Source organism: Budorcas taxicolor, chromosome 10 (genome assembly GCF_023091745.1).
Source record: "Budorcas taxicolor isolate Tak-1 chromosome 10, Takin1.1, whole genome shotgun sequence".
NCBI lineage: Eukaryota > Metazoa > Chordata > Mammalia > Artiodactyla > Bovidae > Budorcas > Budorcas taxicolor.
The window spans coordinates 100,242,011-100,261,710 of record NC_068919.1 but is presented as its reverse complement, the minus strand read 5'-3'; the positions used below and the strand labels follow the sequence as shown (position 1 = coordinate 100,261,710).

The 19,700-nt window shown below is 53.6% G+C and overlaps 1 protein-coding gene across 9 annotated transcripts in view; it reads left to right on the top strand.

The window, feature by feature from the left end:
• TTC7B (tetratricopeptide repeat domain 7B) overlaps window positions 1–19,700 on the top strand; it is a 267,251-nt gene that overhangs the window by 208,156 nt on the left and 39,395 nt on the right. For 5 of the 9 annotated variants that reach the window (XR_008199968.1, XM_052646209.1, XM_052646212.1 and 2 more), the window contains exons 16-19: window positions 729–845; window positions 8,805–8,902; window positions 12,859–13,029; window positions 15,526–15,576. Coding sequence is in view for 8 of the 9 variants with exons in the window: in XM_052646209.1 (XP_052502169.1) it covers window positions 729–845; window positions 8,805–8,902; window positions 12,859–13,029; window positions 15,526–15,576 (437 nt within the window). In the remaining variant the exon portion in view is untranslated. The remainder of the gene's footprint in view (window positions 1–728; window positions 846–8,804; window positions 8,903–12,858; window positions 13,030–15,525; window positions 15,577–19,700) is intronic. The other 4 variants (XM_052646211.1, XM_052646210.1, XM_052646213.1 and 1 more) reach the window with 4 other exon arrangements.

Genomic DNA, 19,700 nt, shown 5'->3' with positions numbered 1-19,700 from the left:
GGAGTGAGCAGACTGCGCGCAGAGGGGCTCTGAGAGGCCGGGAAAGGGAGGAGGGGCCACGCTGAGCGCCCTGGCGGCCTGGACGGCCATGGGCAGGGCCAAGAAGGGGGAGGCAGTCAGTGACAGTGGTGACTTGGTGAAGTCCTTGCCCCGTCAGAGCAGGGCTGGAGCAGATCCAGAGGGGAAGGCCTTACCCAGGCCCCGCTTTTCATGAGCCCTGGGTGCAAGCTGTCATCTCCTTCATGCAATGATGATCACTGCGTAACGTCACTGATAGATATTTATATCAACCGAGTCACATCGCGTGGAGTTTTGTAAATAAATCAAAATTCACTTTTGATGGATTTTTGAGGTTTTGCAGATAAGGTGGTTGTGCTCTAAAAAGCGCCCTGTTCCTAAAATCTCTGTGTCCTGAATGAAATCAGCCGCTCGGATGCTTTTCACCTGACCACCCGTGGCGGCACTGTGCCGACGTCGCCGTGGGGGCGAGACTCGGGCAAAGCCGGATCTTGCCCCGCGAGCTCTGGAGTCCCCGGCTGCTGCGCTTCCCTCGGGTCCAGCCTTCGGACTCCCCCTCCTGTACGGTGGCCAGAGTCCCTTCCGGTTCCTTAGGGAAAACCCGAACGGACGCTGTGCCCCCCTGCAGGGTTCCCAGAGCTCCCGGCCGCCCGAGCCGTCCTGCCGGGCTCCGGCCTGAGCTGTGTCCTCCCCTCTGTCTCCCCACGCAGACTGCTGTTTTCCAAAGTGAAGCTGGAGTCCCTCTCCCGGGGCCCGGACGAGGCGCTCCTCACGTGCAAGCACATGCTACAGATCTGGAAATCCTGCTACAACCTGACCAACCCCAGGTAAGAGGCCAGGCCCGCGGCGTGCGGGCATCGCGCGGCGTGCGGGCATCGCGTGGCGCCCGGCATCTGGCGGGACGGGCTCTCCAGCCCCGTGCACCCCCAGCCGCGCGGTGGAGCCTCACGTCCGTCTTTAAGGGCACGTTAAAGCGTTTGATGAATCCGCCAAGTTATGGGTTTCTTATGCTTTTGCCACCACGGTGGCCTGCTAGGCTCAATTCCGATCGGTCTCCTGATTTCGCTCAACCAGCCATTTACATAATTCCTTTGAAGAGTCTTACCATCTTGCTAGTGATTTGTGGCTAGACTAGTCAGTTATATATTCCAGATGGTGTTCTCACAGTAATATTTAAAAGACCTGAGTGGATAACAGGCCGCATCCTACCAGGGAGAGTAGAAATTGCTATTGGGGTGATAAAGTGTAATTTTCAAGCAGCTAAAATCATGACTCAAATATACAGGAAGCATGTATCAAAGGTTTTATTTATCTCATTAACTAATGAAGGAAGCAATAAACTGTTAAGACCAAGTCAAAGAAGAATTTGAAAACTAGATATGCTGAAATGAATTTGCAAATATAAAAAAAATAATATCCTATAAAACAATGAAATATATTGTTTGGGGTTACCTTCTCTAATGACACTGATTGTGTCTCAACCAGACAAAATTGGTAGGTTTTCCGCCGGGCAACTCTGCCCCCCAGAGCTGTGAAACGGCCTGGCCAGTCTCAGTCGGTCAAGGCCCCACGCCGCACAGGCAGATTCTGTGGGGAAGGGCCGCTAGGCGGCCCACCAGTCCTCTCCCAGTATGTCCCCGAAAAGCATCATATTCAAGTCTTGAGCAGTTGTTCCCAGCAAATGTCTAGATTACAAAGTGTGCCCAGACCTGTGACGGAAGTGATTTAGCAAAAGGGGACCTGGTGATTCAGGTGAATTCAGAGAGCCACTCACACACTCAGAATATGTTCAGGTTCGCAGCAGGACGTATGGATAGCCTGCCTGCTACTCTGAAGAGTCAGGAGTCTGAAATGTGTAAGTCACGGATGTGTTCGGGGTCCGGCCCAGCCCCCGGGAGGCCGGCAGGGGGAGGGTGTGTGGGCTCAGGCGGGGCTTCCACAAGGACAGTGAAGAGACCGGGGCCAGGCAACATCAGGAGAGTCTGGGGCGACTCCAAGGGAGCGAAAAAGGAAGCCAGGGCTAAGCTTCCTGCTCTGAAGGGCTGGGCGGAGCGCACAGCCGCTGGTGTGACAGGAACAGGGAAGAGCTGGTCGGTAACTGGGGAGCATTAGTCAGGTCTAGACCCTGCAGAGCAGGGCTGAGAAGGTGAAGGAGGAGAGGCCTTGGCCCAGGCCGTCTCTCATGAGCCCCCGGCGCAGGCGGGGAGGCCACCCCAGCCGTCTCCCCTCGGTGGGAAGACCGCCGGAGACGGGCCTCCTTCTGTGGCTGTGTTCTGGAGCTAAACGTCATCCTGATGTTTGGAGAAGGCTGCCTTCTCAGTCTGTAGGCAGCAGTGGGAAACGCCCGCATTTCTGTCCCCAGAGCCCCCCTCCCTGTCTCCCAGTCTCCCTGCAGCAGCAGGATTCGGGCCGTGGGGAGGGTCTTTGCCACGAGCCGGGCCGGAGGCGGCACTGTGGAGCTGGCTGCTTCCCGCTGGAGCTCATGCCTTTGTCTGTGCCCCGGAGAAATGAGGAAAGAAATCCACCAGCTCCCATGTTGCCAATTTCCCCTCTGTTCTCCACACCTCTCCCACCTCCCCACATTTCCTCCCACGTAGCAACCAAGAATATTGAATGTGAGGAGAAAAAAAAAAAATAGCAGAATCGGAAAGCTCTTTAAAAATACTTCACCAAATGCCTGGGCTGTGTGCATGCTTCCTCCGTCTCCCGGAGGATCTTCTGGCGGCGCAGGGTGGAGCCTGGCTGCGGGGCAGGGAGGATGGGGCGGGGTGGGGGGTGGGGTGGGGTGCCTCGGGGGGGAGGGGTGCCTGGGGGGAGAGGTGCCTCGGGGGAGGGGCGGCAGGTCTTCCTGTTGCTCTTCTAACTGTATTTTCTCTGGGATAGAAATAAAGCGCTTCTCCTGTGGCCCTCCCCGCTGCGCAGCTTTAGCCGCCCTCCCCGCGCCGTCGGAGGATGCAGCCCTGGCACAAAGGGGGCACAGTACGGGGCTGGGCGGGGGAGGGCTTGGGAGGGCAGCGCCCCGCGGTCCCCAGATCAGGGCAGCTCTGGGCCCGGCAGCCCCAGTCGGGTCACACAGGGTTCTAGAAAAGGCCAGAGGCCCATGAGCAGGTGGGTGAGAGGCAGCCCTGCCTGGGAAGCAGAAAGCCCCCTGGCTGCAGGAGGCTGGCTTCCGGCTGCAGGAGGGCCTCGATGACTTGGGGCTCAGGCGCCCCTTGGGTCTAGGATGCCTCGTGGGGAGGTCTCTTCTCACCCTCAGGGTCTCCCCCCTGCTCCCACCCCTACAAACCCCCCTGGGGGCTGGCACGGGCCTCCAGAGCCGGGAACACAAGGGCACAGAGGACGACCCTGGGGCATCGCAGGGCCAGACTGCGGCCGGACCTCGCTGAGTGTTCTCTGCAACCTGCCCCTCCTGTTAACTTTGGCCTGAGGGAGAGCCACACCCCCAGCTCAGGCCACAGCTCCCGTGAGCGCAGGGGGCAGGGCGTTCTCCTCGGCGTGCGCCTGGCAGAGTGCCGGTCACTGCAGAAACCTGGGCGGACTTCCTGAGGCCTGCAAGGTTGCGCTTGCCTTTGGGACAGAAACCCGCCTCATGGTCTGCCTCCTCTCTCGGGGAAGCGCACAGCTCCGGCTGTTCTCGCAAGTGTTGACCTGGCCACTCAAGACCGAGTGACTTCGGCCAGAGCCTCACTAGACAGTCCAGCAGCCTCCCGGCGTGGAAGCACTTCCCCGTCTCTCTGCTGCCGGGCCAGGCTGTTTATACGTTCTTCTCAAGCCATGTCTCAGCCTTGCCAGACGGCTGCTGTTCATTCCACTTTATAAACAAAAAAAAAGTGAAGCTGCGTGAGGTTACAGATCTTGCCCTAGTTTTCTCAGCTAAACAACTGGTACATCTTTGATTCAGACCCCGGTCTGCTGAACATCCAGGCCCTCCCCACCGCCTATGCCCCTCTCTCAGTCGACAGCCAGCTTCTTTGCCTTTGGTTTCTTATTGTTAACCACTCTTCTCCCTCTTGTCGCCACCACTTGGACCATCCATCATGTAGTCACATGATTGGAAGGAAACTTTTTCTTCCTAAGTCCCATTTCAATCACATTAATGCATAGCACGTAAGTGTTGAAAGGGAAAAAGGACAAGTTCTTTGCTGTAACCTCAGCTGGGAACGGGAAACCCCATTTCACGCTAACCAGCTCAGTCGCTCAGTCGTGTCCGACTCCTTGTGACACCGTGGCCTGCAGCACGCCAGGCCCCCCTGTCCTTCACCGCAGCCCGGAGTTCACTCAAACTCATGTCCATTGAGTCAGTGATGCCATCCAGCCATCTCATCCTCTGTCATCCCCTTCTCCTCCCACCTTCAATCTTTCCCAGCATCAGGTTTTTTTCAAATTTGTCAGTTCTTCTTATCAGGTGGCCAAATGATTGGAGTTTCACCTTCAGCATCAGTCCTTTCAATGGATATTCAGGACTGATTTCTTTAGGATGGACTGATTGGATCTCCTTGCTGTCCAAGGGACTCTCAAGAGTCTCCTCCAACACCACAGTTCAAAAGTATCAATTCTTTGGCACTCAGCTTTCTTTATAGTCCAGCTCTCACATCCATACATGACTACTGGAAAAACCATTGTTTTGACTAGATGGACCTTTGTTAGAAAAATAGTGTCTCTGCTTTTTAATATGCTGCCTAGGTTTCTCATAGCCTTTCTTCCAAGGAGCAAGCGTCTTTTAATTTCATGGCTGCAGTCACCATCTGCAGTGATTTTGGAGCTCCTAAAATAAAGTCTGTCACTGTTTCCATTGTTTCCCCATCTATTTGCCATGAAGTGATGGGACCAGATGCCATGATCTTAGTTTTCTGAATGTTGAGTTTTAAGCCAACTTTTTCAGTCTCCACTTTCACTTTCATCGAGAGGCTTTTTAGTTCTTCTTTGCTTTCTGCCATAAGTGTGGTGTCACGTCCATATCTGAGGTTATTGCTATTTCTCCCAGCAATCTTGATTCTGCTTGTGCTTCATCTAGCCCAGCATTTCTCATGATGTGCTCTGCATATAAGTTAAATAAGCTCGGTGACAGTATACAGCCTTGACGTACTCCTTTTCCTATTTGGAACCAGTCTGTTGTTCCATATCTGGTTCTAACCGCTTCTTGACCTGCATACAGATTTCTCAGGAGGCAGGTAAGATGGTCTGGTATTCCCATCTCTTTCAGAATTTTCCACAGTTGATTGTGATCCACACAGTCAAAGGCTTTGGCATAATCAATAAAGATGTTTTTCTGGAACTCTCATTGAAAAACAATGATCCAACGGATGTTGGCAATTTGATCTCTGGTTCCTCTGCCTTTTGTAAAACCAGCTTGAACAACTGAAAGTTCACGGGTCACGTATTGCTGAAGCCTGGCTTGGAGAATTTTGAACATTACTTTACTAGCGTGTGAGATGAGTGCAATTGTGCAGTAGTTAGAACATTCCTTGGCATTTCTTTTCTTTGGGATTGGAATGAAAACTGACTTTTTCCAGTCCTGTGGCCACTGCTGAGTTTTCCAAGCATATTGAGTACAGCACTTTCACAGCATCATCTTTCAGGATTTGAAATAGCTCAGCTGGAATTCCATCACCTCCACTAGCTTTGTTCGTAGTGATGCTTCCTAAGGCCCACTTGACTTCGCACTCCGGGATGTCTGGCTCTAGGAGGGATCACATCATCGTGGTTATCTGGGTCGTGAAGATCTTTTTTGTGTAGTTCTTCTGTGTGTCCTCGCCGCCTCTTCTTAATGCTGGTAGTCCCCCGTATTTCGGAGGAGATTTTCTTTTTGCACAGTGCGCTCTCATGCCTTTTCAGAGCAGCCCCAGAAAATGGGCAGCTGTTGCGTTCTGTCAGACCCTTTTTACTGATGAGAAAGCTGAGTTCGGAAGTGAAGGGACTTGCCTTGTTTGTGTGATCCTGCCTGAAGACGCCTGGGAAATGCTCCAGTTTCCGCTCCAAGGCCCCCTGTTACATCCAGTATTCATCATGTACCTGGCACTATCTCAGAGCCAGGAAGCGACAAAGCGGTGATGAACTCTAGTATCCAACTCCCAGCCCCCCACCAGCTTTCCTCTTGCAGTTAGAGAAGTTTCCGGTTTCCAGAACAGCTCAACCATCAGGAGAGTTTACTCTGGACTTTCAGTCCTGACTTAGGGGCGCAGGAGCTCCCAGACACGTCCATCTCCACGTGTGGGTCCCTGCAGCTCATGGGCAGTGGATTTGAGGCTCCTTCTGGTTTTCTTTCTCTAAACCTTCTACTGACACCGTTGCCGGGAATGGTTTTCCCTTCCTTTCTGCCAGCCTCCTTGGGAGGGGGTCCTGGCACCTAAGGGCAAGCCAGAGAGGAGCCGAGGTGGCGGGGCCATCGGGGGAGGTGGTCCGCAGAGGAGCCCAAGCACACGTGTCCCAGAGAGAGGAGGGCTCACGGGGGGACAGGCCAGAGCGCGAGCGCTAAGCCGCCTCGAGGGCCGGCCAGGCCTCCCCGGCCCCTTCTCCCTCCTCCTGTGGGTCACGGTGAAGGCAGAGTCTGCGGCATGTAAGCCAAGAACTGGACCTGCTTAAAGCGTCCAGCGGGATTCTTAGTCACTAAGTCAGGGTGGAGACAAAAGCGTCTCCGTCTCCGTTCAGACTAGTTACTCTTGCCTATATACGGTGGAGATAAAGGAAGGAATACAACCGTACGTAGTTTCTCAGCTGGTGGGAGAGAAACAGGTCAACAGCTTACTGAGTGATCTTTGTAAGTCAAGATTTTGTCTTAGTTGGGGTTTCTAACACCTGGGGTTGGAGGTCCTTAACTCGGCTTCCTCAAACCTGCCGTCATGTGACATTTGCAAGCACGGTACTTATAAGCACCTCTGAGGTGTGTGCCCAGGAGTTGTCACTCTTCTGAATGCTGTGTCTGCATGACCTCAGTTCAGCCTGACTTGTGCGTACGTTGGAAGACAATCTTCCTCATCTCACAGGGAAGTCCCCGAAGCACACAGGAAGTGGCCTTGCTCAGAGTGACCAACCATCAGGGACAGATGTAGGAAGGAACCCAGACTCCTGGGCCGGCTGGGTTCCAGGATGCAACACAGCACGCAGCAGCCAGCCCTGTGCTCTGAAACTTGGTGCAGTGGGAAGCCTGGGACAGACAGTTCCCATCCTCTTACCAAGGTTCAGTTCACTGAAAACCTAGGCACATCCTTCCTTTGCAATTCCAGCACCTCACTGTGTCCTGGAATCCCCAAGGTGATGAAAACTATCACTATATTTTGAGATCATATCTTCCCAAAACTCCTAGGTGGGGACCTATAGCAACATTCAGATGATTAACTCTTTGCCAAATTTTTATCGTATTTTTGTAATATTTATATTAAAAATACATGCCTGAACAGAACAATGCCAGAAACATTCAGTTGGTGATGTGATTAATGCTTGTTTGCACAGACTTTCATGCTGTCTTCTGCTCAGAGACATTTATTGTTTCTGAGACATGGAAATAACTAATAGAATAGTTTCCAAAAAACATGTATCCAGTGATGTCATAAGTATAGGCTGACAAACAGTCTGTACTGAAGCAAGTTTCCTTCTGTTTCCTGTGGATTTCTCTGACTACCTCACTGGACATGGAAATTACAGCCTGCAAACCATATTAAGTTTCATAGCAAATCTTGTTGGTACCACTTTTAGCAACAGCTGCAGAGAGGAAGGAAATCGTGTCCCTTTATTGTCAAAGTTGAATTTCTTGACAACAACAACTAAAAAAATCATCCGTAGAGCCCCCAGATTTAAAAACAAAAGAAAAGGATTGAAAGAAAAGCATTAGGCTCAAACCTCAAGACACAAATATGCATCTTTGATAGAGTATCGTGATGGAGGAAAAAGAAGAAGGCGGTTTTCATTGTTTTTGCTTGCAGGCTTCTGCAGTTAGAGGGGAGCAGTGTGAGCCAAGGGCTGTGAGTGAGTGGCCTGTGTGGTCTCCCCGTGACTCACCTGAGGGGTGGCCAGTCCCGTTTTGCAGGAGCAGCCTGCGAGGCTCAGTGCGGGACGCTGGTTGGGGGCGCCAGCTGGGAGGCTGCTGGCAGGACCCGCAGTGCCCTTCCTGAGGCTGCCTCCTGCTCAGGAGCGCTGGCTGGGGGCTCTCTGCCAGCCCCCTGTCCCGTGTGCAGCCTCACACAGCTTCTCCCTTGTTCATTAGTCAGAGGCCTCGACCGCATTATTGATGATAAAGGCTTGTTCTCAGGACCCAAACGAGGCCGTGGCTGTGATAGCCTTTGAAAAGTAGGGCCCAGTGGTTCTTGAATTCGGCTCCGCGTTGGAACCAAGGGGAGCTTTGAACGCCAGCACTTCTGATCTGTTGGGTCGGGCAGGACCCGGGCCTCAGCGGCTTATCGAGATGCCCCGGGTGGTCTTTCTGGGCCGCCACCGGCTGGAAGCATACGTACTGAGTGCGGGTTCCGTAAGGCAACGGGAGGATGGCGCACTCATGGGCCCGGCGAGCCTGGCGCCCAGCGCGGGTGCCCAGCAGTGAGCCCCCGTTGGCGGGGAGACACTGGCTCCACGTTTCATTTCCCGCACTAGCTCAGGCCCGCAGGCGCGGCTTGAGCCGCACTGGGGATACGGATGCTGAAAGGAAGCCGGCCCAGGGAAAGCTGGATGCGTGGTGACAGGTGACGAGGTGCCGAAGAACGTCAGAAACGCAATTCGGGCGTGGGGATCAGGTGCTCCTCGTTCCTTCCCCCGCCCACCTTCCAATGACTGACCTTTGCAGCTGTGTTTTGCAGTGATTCTGGACGTGGGAGCAGCCTCTTAGATAGAACCATCGCTGACAGACGACAGCTTAATACAATTACTTTGCCAGACTTCAGCGATCCCGAGACAGGTGAGACTGAACGGGCAGCGGGGCTGAAACGGTGTTAACCGGAGCGGGGTGGGGCCCGGCCCCGAGCCCCGTGGGGTGAAGATCCCCGGGCCCAGGGTGGGGAGGCACCCCCAGGGAAACTGGCTCATCTGCCGTCTGACGGGCCTTTTCCCCAGGGTCTTTTTCAAGCCTGTGTTCACGGTGGGGGCCGTCCTATTCCTTGCCAACACAATTCTTTGAAATCTTTCTGTTTTTCCCCTTGTTCTTGAAGCCAAAAATTCGAAACTAAAATTAGACTCTTCCCATCCCCTGCAGGCGTCCCTCGGCTTTTGTGTTTCTTTGTCTCTCTGTAGATTTCAGACTTGCTGAAATCAAGGTTTCGGTGTCTCATCCGTGGCACCCACGAACACACACCCACCCCGCAAAGGACCCCTGTGAGGGGGCAGTGGGTTCTGAGCCTCCGAGTCTACTGACCCCCCAGAGGAGGCCTGCCGCACTTCCTGCCTCTCTGTAGATACTAGCACGTCAGTTCACATCTGTGTTTCTACAGTTGCCTAAGTATAGGCCAGGTAGAGATACCGCTGTCATCTCCAGAAGTGCAGACAAGTAATTTCTGATAGGAATACTGACATCTCAGGGGGCCGTCTGGAGGACTCAACGGACCCCTGGACTATTGAGATGTGTCCAGCTGTGAGCCTGAGGCAGACCCCGGGTGTCGTGGGGAGCGGGTTTGCTGCCTCCCCGCCACCCGCCTGGGGCTCTGTGTGGTTCAGTCCACCTCCGGGCGCCCCCAGCGGCCCCAGGTCCTGACCCAGTCCCTGCAAAGAGCCGGAGAGCAGCCCTGAGCCCAGCGCGGGGGGTCACCCTGGAGAGCCTCTCCCCGGGGACGGGAGCCGGGCGCAGTCCTCGCCTGAGCTGTTCTCCCAGCTGCCCACCTTGCCCGGCTAGGCCCCCTTTTCCAGACCTCAAGTTGGCACAGGAAGCCCGACCACAGGGCCCTGGGGCTCCCCGGTCAGGAGAGCGCTGAGCAGCGCAGATTTCAGCCAGTGCCGTTTACCAGCCGCCGCTCCAGGTGCAGGCTGGGAGGGCCACAGGGGCTCGGCCCTGCAGCGGCCTGGGCCCCGGGCTGAGGGCCAGCCACTGGCAGGCTTAGATGTGAACCAGGCCGACCCTGAGCTGGACTCTGCTCACGGTCCAGTCCCACTGGAGGGACGTGCGTGACCCCTCGCTGCAGAAAAGGGAAGGTCGGGCTCTTAGCCCCCACAAGGCGAGGCTCTGACCTCCGGGGAGAGAAGACAGGGAGGTGATGCTCACCCGCCTGGGGCCTCCTCCCCGCCCAGGACCCTGTGAGGACCCTGGTATGAAGTCAGACCCCCTGTCCTTCCAGCTGGTCGGGGTCTTCATTTGCCCCGAGGTCCCCAAACTTTCGTCTACATCACAGTGCGAACAGGTAGGAGAAAATGAGCGAGGCCCTTGGGGTTGGTTCTCCCGTTGCCCCAGGAGCGTCCCCCCCACCCCGAGCCCTCAGGAGGCTCCCTCCGCAGAGGAAGCCTCAGGTGCCACAGCGTCCCGGTGAGGTGTGTCTCGTGCCCAGCGGGGGTGGCCGCCCTTGTCCGCAGTGGGCGGCCGCCCTTGTCCGCAGTGGGCACCGCTGTCCCTGAATCCTGAGCAGGGGTGGGGTCCACACTGCTGGGGCGCAGGCTCCCAGGTGCCGACCAGTGGCCGTGTTGCTGTGGTGTTGTGGTTGTACTTGCCACATGAGCCCCTCCAAGGCGCTTCTTACCCGCCCTGCCCGGGAGCCCCAAGTCGTTGGTTTTACCACCACCAGGACTTACCAGGAGGCTAGGGAGCCGGAAGAATGGAAGGCCATGTTAGCAGACCTTATCAGCGCCAGACTGGTCGTAAATGATGGCAGAACATTCTGAGATGATCCTTTAAATCCAAGAGACTTAAAAAAACCCAACAGACTCTCCCGTAAATGGAAAAGGTGCCTCCGTCTTGATGAATAAAGGGCAGTTTTGTTCAGCTGAGCCCGTGGGCAGTTCCAGGAGGACAGCAGTGCCTATTGGCGCATCTGTGTGGACCCCTGTCTCCCGAACGACCCACGGATTTAGCTTAAGCTCTGATTCCGAAGGTTCCGTAGGGATGCCCTGCTTCCTCCCTGCCCTTCTCCCTCGCCTTTTCCTGAAGATAACCGGTTTTATTAGCTTTTGGTTTTCCCTTCCATGCAAATAAGCTTAGATCTTATTTCCCACATCCCTTGACTTGAAAACAGCCGACTGTGTCTGGGCTGCTCGGCCCCCGTGGGGCCCCTTCACGCGTCCCCCAGCCCCCCTGCCTTCGTCAGCGGAGAGTGTCCTGGGGCTTTATTTCAGCTCCACAATCAGTGGATTTTCTAAATGCCCTGAAGGACCCAAGCCTCTGCCAGGAGCACAGCGGGTGAAGACGCGTGCCCGGCCCGGAGGCGACCTCCGCGGTCACAACGCCGCCCACCCCGTCACTGTGGCACAGGAGACCCCTTCTCGAAGCCACAGCCCCCCTTGGATTGTCCTTTTTGTTTTCTAGAGCTAAAATTTTATTTCCCTTTTATTTATTTTTAAATTTTCTATTGTGGAAAAGCTTCAAATACACCAAAACAGAGATACTAGTGCCATGAGTCCCCGTGTAGCTGCCACTAGCCCCCAACAGTCCCTATTTTTTTTCCCCTTATCTCTGCTGTCCAACACTTAGTTTCTGTAAGGTATTCTGAGGCAGATCTCAGATATCATATTTTGCCTGTTAAAGTTTCAATGTATGTGTCAAACAGATAAGAGTTCTTTAAAAGTCTAGCCAAGGTACCCTCATCACACATCTGGGGCATGGTGAAGTACAGGCTTGGCGGTGTTCGTTTTGAAAGGTGGGTAACTCGCCGGGACGCCTGTCTCCACCCCTGCAATTGCCCAGATGCGGATCTGAGCCGTCACAGGAGGGGAGCCCGAGTCTAGAAGCCTCGGGCCAGCCACGCCCACTGCAGCCAGAGGGTGGACGTGGGGTTCATTAGGCGGGTGTGGCAGAGTGAGAACGACCCGTGAAGAATCCGCTTTCCCTCCTAATACCGCCTCTCGGTCCCCTTCTCTCCCCACCCCCACCTCTACCGTCCAGTAGGCCCTAGCCGTCAAAAGAGACTCCAGCGGAAGGACAGTCTTTCAACTCTGGAACTATGAGTCATTGTTTTTTCTTTGGAATAAGTTAGTTCCTTAAATAGAGGATGAAAAAAAAATTTTTTTTTCTTCCTTTTGCCTTCAAAACAGGATGTGGAGTAAGGGGATTTATCTTTAGTCATTGGTGGATATTGCCAGACACCTATCCGAAGTAAAATGATTCTTCCACCTTGAAAGTTTGCCCCACTTTGTCCAGGAAAGTTTTCAGCTGTCGCCGTGGTGGTCCTCCCTCCCGTGCTGGGTCTCTCCAGCTGAAGACAGGAGGTGACAGCCAGCCCAGCCCCTGCACTGACACCCCATTGCTGCCATGCTGGGACCCGGCCCGTGGTTGCCCCTCAACAGCCGCACCTAGGAAAACCTTAGTGTTCAAGTAAATTTTATATAAGTGCTTCTCATAAAAAAACAAATCAAGGAAAAGTCAAGTTCTAATCCTTTCCAATTGAAAAGCAAAGAGTTTCTTTCCCTCTAGAATGTTGCGGATACTGTAGGTTAAAGACGTATTATTTTCGATGGACCATACTGCCGAATCTGTGCCCAGGTAAATCTGAGTTATCTTTATTCCATGGTGTTGTTGCAGAACAGATAATAACCAGTGGAAAAACAGCAAATTTGTTTTCTTCGAAAAGCACTTGTATTCTGTTGTCAAGTAGAGGAATGATTGTGTATCACATGACCTCATTTTCTTTGCAGCTTATGTGAGTATTAAAAGCTAGTTCATTTTTTCTTCGTGTTTCTAAAGCTTTTTGCCTTTTTCCTTTTTTTCTCTTTCACTCTTAGTGTCAGACTCCTCCTCCTCCTCTTCTCTTCCAAGAACCGCGTCTCCTCTCCACCTGTTTCTGTCTCCTCATCCTCCTTCTCACCCCAAAACCGAAACCTTCGTGTGGCCCCCGGCTGCACGCTCAGTCAGTGACCCGGGGCCCCGCCAGGAGCCCTCTCTGTGGAAACATGGTTTATGTTTGTTTTTTTTTTCCTTTCTTAGACCTGCTTCATTTGCCTGATGTTTTATTTTCTGATAATCTTCCTAACTGATAAGCTGGGTAGCAAATGCCATCAAATCCAACTGACAGGAAATCTTGCTAGTCTGAAATCCCAGGTGCTGCCTGGGGCAGGAGGCAGTGTTGCTGAGCTCCGCCCTGCCCTCCGGAACGCAGAGGAAACCCGTCTTGAGCAGGATCAACGGGAGCTTTTCTAGAACACTGTCTCTGGCTCTTGAGCACGCCTGTGATTTCCTGGAGTTGATATCAATGCATAAAGATCCTATTTTCTTAAAAACGACAGATTAGAACATCCCTAATTATTTCCAGTTTTCGATTTAGAAATGAATTCAACAAGTAAGTCATAATCAAGGTCGCATTGTAAAGATATCGGTCATCTGCCTTTTAAATACGTGATTCTCAGAGCTTACGCTGTGTTACAGTCACGCAGAGAGCTTTGAAGACGGCAGGCTCCCTGGGTCCGACCCCCAGAGCTTACGATTCAGGAGGCCTGAGCTGGGGCTCAAGAGTGTGCACGTGTGTGAAATACCTTCTCGTGGCTCCAGGGCCAGTGGTTGTAAGACTATAAATTGCTTTCCATTTGCAGGGAAAGAAAATGTAGGGCTTGTGGCATGAATCTAGGCAGGGAAATTGAACAGTGTTTTAATATAATCTTGCTTTTAAATAATAGGAACATTTGAAAGTCTGTTTTGGGTCCTGTCAATTAAAAAAAAAAAGATCCCTGTATTAAAATGAGACACTGGTTGATAAAGTCCTGAAATGGCCCCTAAATGTGGGTCTCACCAGGAGATCCACCCTTGCTCTTCCACTCATTTATTTAATGCTCACTTTACCTGCAACACAGCCAGAAAATTTAATCTCTATATCCCTGATTTATAAGGGCTCATCTTTGGTCCGAACGCTCAGTTATATGCTGAGCAAAACCTCAGCATATAAAGTACTCTCCCTAATGTGCTCATATTTCTGATGGCGACCTGCTGTGTTAGACTCACTCACACGTGCACACACACACACACACAGAAAGGAGACTATCGTCTAAAATAAATCATTTAAACCAAGAAACACTCTGACCTTACTTATCTGCGTAGTAGCTGTTCAGAACTCAGCCTCGATGACAATCCCACTTTTACAAAATGGAAGATGAAGATAATGTTTTTAAACTGCTTACGCTGTTTTTAATCTACTTCTTAAAATAGACATTTTCCCTTAATACAATGACTAGGAGCAGTTGCCAACTTTGGTTTTTTTTCTGTTTTGGTTTTTCCAGAAAAGTTGTTTTTTACATTTTTTGCCCAGCTTGAGGCTGGGGTTCTTAAAACGGAATCTTACTGAGCCAGGTGGCTCAGCTGTAGAGAATTCACCTGCCAGTGCAAGAGATGTGGGTTTGATCCCTGGGTGGCGACGATCCCCTGGAGGAGGAAATGGCAGCCCCCTCCAGTATTGTCAGCAGGAAAAGCCCATGGACAGACAAGCCTGGCAGGCTGCAGTCCACAGGGTCGCAGAGTCAGACAGACTGGCAGCTGAACAATAACAAGAAAAACTGTTCCAGAATGAGGTTAGATATTCCCACCACCCCTCCCCTTCTCGTTTGCATAACAAAGCCACCTACCTCCACACCCACCGATATTTACCTCCTTGCATCCCAAGACGCCCTGTGTCCCTTTAAACCTCTGAGGACTGAGGTCCACCTTTCCGGTGGGACACCTGATATCAGATTAATGAGCAAATGGGCAGGGCAGCGTGCACCCTGTGGGCTTTCTGCTGAACATAATATGCACCAGGCAGTGCTCAGTTGTTTATTCTTCACAAAGCTCTGAGTCACCTTCCGTCCTCAGGGAGCCCCTCGCCGGTCACCGGTCACCAGGTGTTGCATCCCAGCCACAAACACAGCATTCGGCTAGAGAAGGGAAACATGCCGCACGTGCACGTGCCTAGTACAGGCAGAATTTCTTGATTAAAATTATAGGAAATTTGAATGCCAGCTCTTTCCCCTAGAACAGATAGCCTAGACCTAAAGCTTCATGAATCCCACCCCACCCCCAATCCTTTGACTTCACAGGATTGATCACTAGCCCAACCCTACAACTGTTGGAATCATGAAGAGGCTTAATGTGTGGAAAGATCTGAAAATTGCTTGTTTGATTATTTTTCCCTTCCCTTTGGAATTTCCTGCCCTGGAAACAAACCAGTCCATGCATTGGTCAGCTTTCACGTGCTGAGGGAACATTTAAACACGGAGGGGAATGCCCAGTTGGCCTTCCTTTGCTTTAAAAAAAAAATCATTGTTAGTGGAAAAACATATGTCACTCTTGAATTGAAATCTGATCCCAGACAACCAGACTTACAGTTGGAAGGTTATGAGAATTCCATTTGCTTTCTTAGCCTTAATTTTGAGTTTTCAAATGTTTGTTTCTTGGTTTTAATTTTTGGTTTGATTTGTTGTTCCAAGGCAACTCTCCAGAAGTATACTTTCATGGTTTTCCCTCCCTTTTTTCAGTTAGTAAGTAGTTCACCGATCTATTAACTTTCCCCAGGGTCTCCAGAATCACGCTACCCTCCACCGCGCAGTGTGTGTTGTGGCTGTTGATTCCTGGGAGTGTTCGGATGGCCTGGACCCTAAGCTGCCACCCGCTTGCTCACTCCTCGCGGGGCCCAGCTCGCGCGAGATTCTAACGCTCCCGCCTGCAGCTTGGGTTTAAATACGGAGGAGGCAGCGCTTGTCTGGGAAGGACTACAGGCGGAGGCATTGCAGGAAAAATGCCCAAGGGAAGGCGTGCGGTGGGGGTGTCAGCAGCCCCGCGGCGACTGACCCAAAGTGTGAGACATCTAGGCTTCCCAGCGAGGGTCATCTGTAGATTTGGGGTAGAGGGAACTAGTTGAATCTCAAAATTCCTTTCTGGTTCAACTCTTTTTGCTACATAGAAAAAGCGATTCCCTTTCCATACGGTAAAATGAGGTTTGACGTATTCATACAGAGGTCTTAACCCTTTTGATAAAAACAGCCCGCAGTCTCTGGAAGGCCAGGGGAATCTGGGTTCAGCGGGCAGTTCTGCAGAGGGGCCCATGCAACCCATTTAACCTTCCTGGCCTTGGACTCCTCACCTGTGAGGAGCTAAATTTGCTTGCTATTCTGCTCACACACCCGGGCTCCCCAGGTGCCACTAGTCGTAATGCAGGAAACCCAAGAGATGCCAATTTGATCTCTGGGTCAGGAAGATGCCCTGGAGAGGAAATGGCGGACCACTCCAGTATTCCTGCCTGGACAGAGGAGCCTGGCGGGCTACAGTCCGTGGGGTCGCAGAGTCGGACACGGCTGAAGCAACTTGAGCACGCTGTTCACAGACGCCTTTGTGGCTTACCAGGAGCTGGTCCTGACTTTAAGCCTCTACCAGCCCCTGTGGCTCCCAGAGGGCAGTGACCGGCCAGGCGGGGAGAGCTGGCCTGGAAGGTAGCCGCCAGGCCGCCCCCACGGTGCCCGCACTCCTGAGCTGAGGCCCCCGGGCGCCCCGTGCACCCACCCCAGCGGTCGTCATTCTGGAGGGGGAGCTGGGTGGGTGTTCTCTCCGAGAATGTGCCGGCTCTTGTCCCCAGCTTCATTTCATTTCACTGATTCTGAGGAAAGTGCTGCTTTCTTTAGGAGCCCAGAGAAGAGAATGATTCTAAGTAAAACACACACCGCTCAGGTGAAGCAAAGTGAGAGACTAGGCCGAGCTGGTGAGCATCTTATTATTGACGTTGCGTTTTCTGACATTTAAAAACATCCGTCAGGATCAGGAAGTGACCAGTCAGTGAGGTGGTGACTGACTTTACCTTCTGCCTCTGCCTAACAGAAAAAAGTCACTTTTTAATCTATATATGAAAAGGTCCCTCTAATGATGGCCCCACTGCCTTTGAGGGGTGGCAGTTGAAGTGTAAACGTTCTTGCTTTTTTAATTAAAGTTAATTCTCTTTAAAAAATAGTTTGGGCTTCCCTGGGGGCTCAGATGGTAAAGAATCTACGTGCAACGTGGGGGTCTCAGGTTCCATCCCTGGGTTAGAAAGATCACCTGGAGGAGGGCACGTCAACCCACCCCAGGGTTCCTGTTTGGAGAATCCCACGACAGAGGCCACAGTCCACGGGGTCATAAAGGGTCGGACACGACTGAGCGACAAACACTGGACGCTGCCGCAGTTCACTTAGTTCCAGGATGTCTTTCTCTAGACGAGGTTGAATGGCAGCTCAGGAGGTGGACACGTCAGTAATGCGGCCCTCGGGCTGACGCCGGGCGTGTGTGTCCGGGAGCGAGACCGCAGCCCAAGCCGGGAGCCTTCTCCCTGGCCGCGTCCACAAGCCGCTTTCCCCAGGGGCGGGCGCTTCGGTGCAGAGTGGGGGGCTCAGGACTGTGCAGCGGCGGGGTTGGGGCAGGTGGGGAGCCTCCCCGTGTAGTCCTCCCGAAGGTACTGCCTCCCGCCTGCAGCCGGCCCCCCGCATGCCTGCTGAGCGCCCCGCCAACACCTCTGGCGCACGCTGGCCGCCGCGCATGCCCCCTGCCTCCGGGGTCCTTCCCTACCCTTTCCCTGGAGAGGACCCCCCCTTGCAGGAGGAAAGCACGTCCCATCAGGGCTGAGCTGTGCTTGGCACTCTGAAAGTCACTGGGAGTCGTGGCTCGTCTTGGGACTGGGGGGTTGGCTTGTCCGGATGTACTTGGCTGTCTTAGTGTCCTTTTCACACAGGGAGCAAGGAAAGTAGCTAGAGAACAGCCCCCAAATTTACTGATCCGCAGAGCCCACAGGCAGCAGGCCTCGTGGCGGGCGGGAGGCGGATGACACCTAAGTGGCCCCTAAGGCCGCCAACTCGGGGGGAGGGGGCAGCCCTCCAGGGGCCAGAATGCGGGAGGGAGACCCTTGACAGCCCCGTGTGAGGAGCCCACCCCCCCAAATCAGAGGCGGGACCGTCTCCAGCGGAGATGGGGATTGTCCCGACCCGGGCTTGAGGGGTGGGCGTGGAGGGAAAATGGCCCGTGTGTTTTAAGGATTCCGAGAACATGCGGGGCCCTGTCCCTCCTCCCCTTCCTCACCCGCTGCTCAGGCCCGCGCCCCCGAGGCTCTCAGAGCGCAGGGACCGGTGCGAGGAGGTCGCCGACCACCCCTCATCAGCGCTCAAGCCTCGTCTTGAGAAACAGGCATCCTTCTCCTGTTAGGGATGGAAGGTTTCCAGCCCAGCTGTCTGGCGGAATGTTTAGTCGTTCAGATCACCATTCAGTGCGCGGGGCCTTTGAGAAGTGAAGCTGCGTTGTTTCTCTTTTTAATTTCATTGTTGGGGAAGGGGCACAGCTTCGAAGAACCGGAAGCTGAGTGAACTCTGCCAACAGGTAGCCCTGAGTCAATTCAGGACCGAGGGAAGACAGAGAGCTCCGGGCAGTGGGTAATTCCTGCGCACACGGGCTCTTCCCAGAGCAGCGCCGGGCGGGTGCCTGCGAGGCTGCCCGGGGCAGACGGGACGGGGCCCCGAGCGCGCCAGGGCTGGAGGCGGAGGGCAGCCTGGACCCCGCGCGGACTCTTGGACCTGGGCCCGCTCGTGGCTGTTCGGGAGAGGGGTTTTTGTTCTTTTTCGCACGTCAGTAGCACAGTTGTTCGTGGGCTGTGATGCACCAAGTCAGCAGGGTTGCATCTGAGACCTGTTCCCCGTCTACGCGCTGTGAGGATGGGAGGGAAGGTGGGCATCGTTCACACCACAGCGGCTTAGGTTCCGCCACCAGAAGAGTCGAGAGGGCCGCTGGAGTGTAAAAACACGCCAGGCAGTCAGTGACCCTGCTTGTGCAAATACAGGTGACCGAACACGACCCGGCCGAAGTTTACTGCCTTTTGCTTAACAGTGCTACGGGCTCTGAGATTCCTTTGCCTGATGAACTTCAAGTGTTGAACTAGGTCCCTGTCGGAGGTCTGTGTGAAGCTGACCACAGGTGTAGTGAGCTGAGGAGAGGATTTGGAAAGACGTCAGCTGCAGGCAGTGTGAGCTGGCTGGACCCGCTGTCCTGCTTCTGGCAGAATTTCTCTGTGGGCTTCAGGAAATGATAGGTATGGGGGTAGGAATCCTCTGGGGGTGCGGAGCTTGCATTCTGCTTCCTGAGGTCAGGGGCCCTGGCTCCTGGCCCCGCGGCCTGGGCTCTCTATCAGCAGCCCCCTTCCACACCCCACGCAGATGGTGGTCCTAAGCGGGGACTCAGATAAAGACCCTGGAGTTGGGGATCAGAACAGTTCTTCAAGCGGCGCTTTGCAGACGTATCAGAGGTCCAAAGCAGCATTTTCTCTTGGGCATCTAGGTGGGAGGAAGTTCAGCTCCAGGACATCATGTTCCCCATGGACACAGAACCTAGGCCAGGTTTCAGGGCCCACTTTCACCTGCCCACGTCAGCTGTCGGTTCAGTTGGTTTCACGGTGGCTTTTCAGAGTCCCTGCACCCTGTGACTGAGGGACTTGGTGGCTGCTCGGCCCTGAGGGTTCCGACAGGGATAAGCACTTCTCGAATTAATGTGATAAATAGGAGATGCTCAGCGGCCAGACACGTCCCCTGACTCACCTGTCAAACCTGATTATCTGGAAGCTTATTCCTCCAGAGTCCTGGATTTCAAATTAGAAATATGC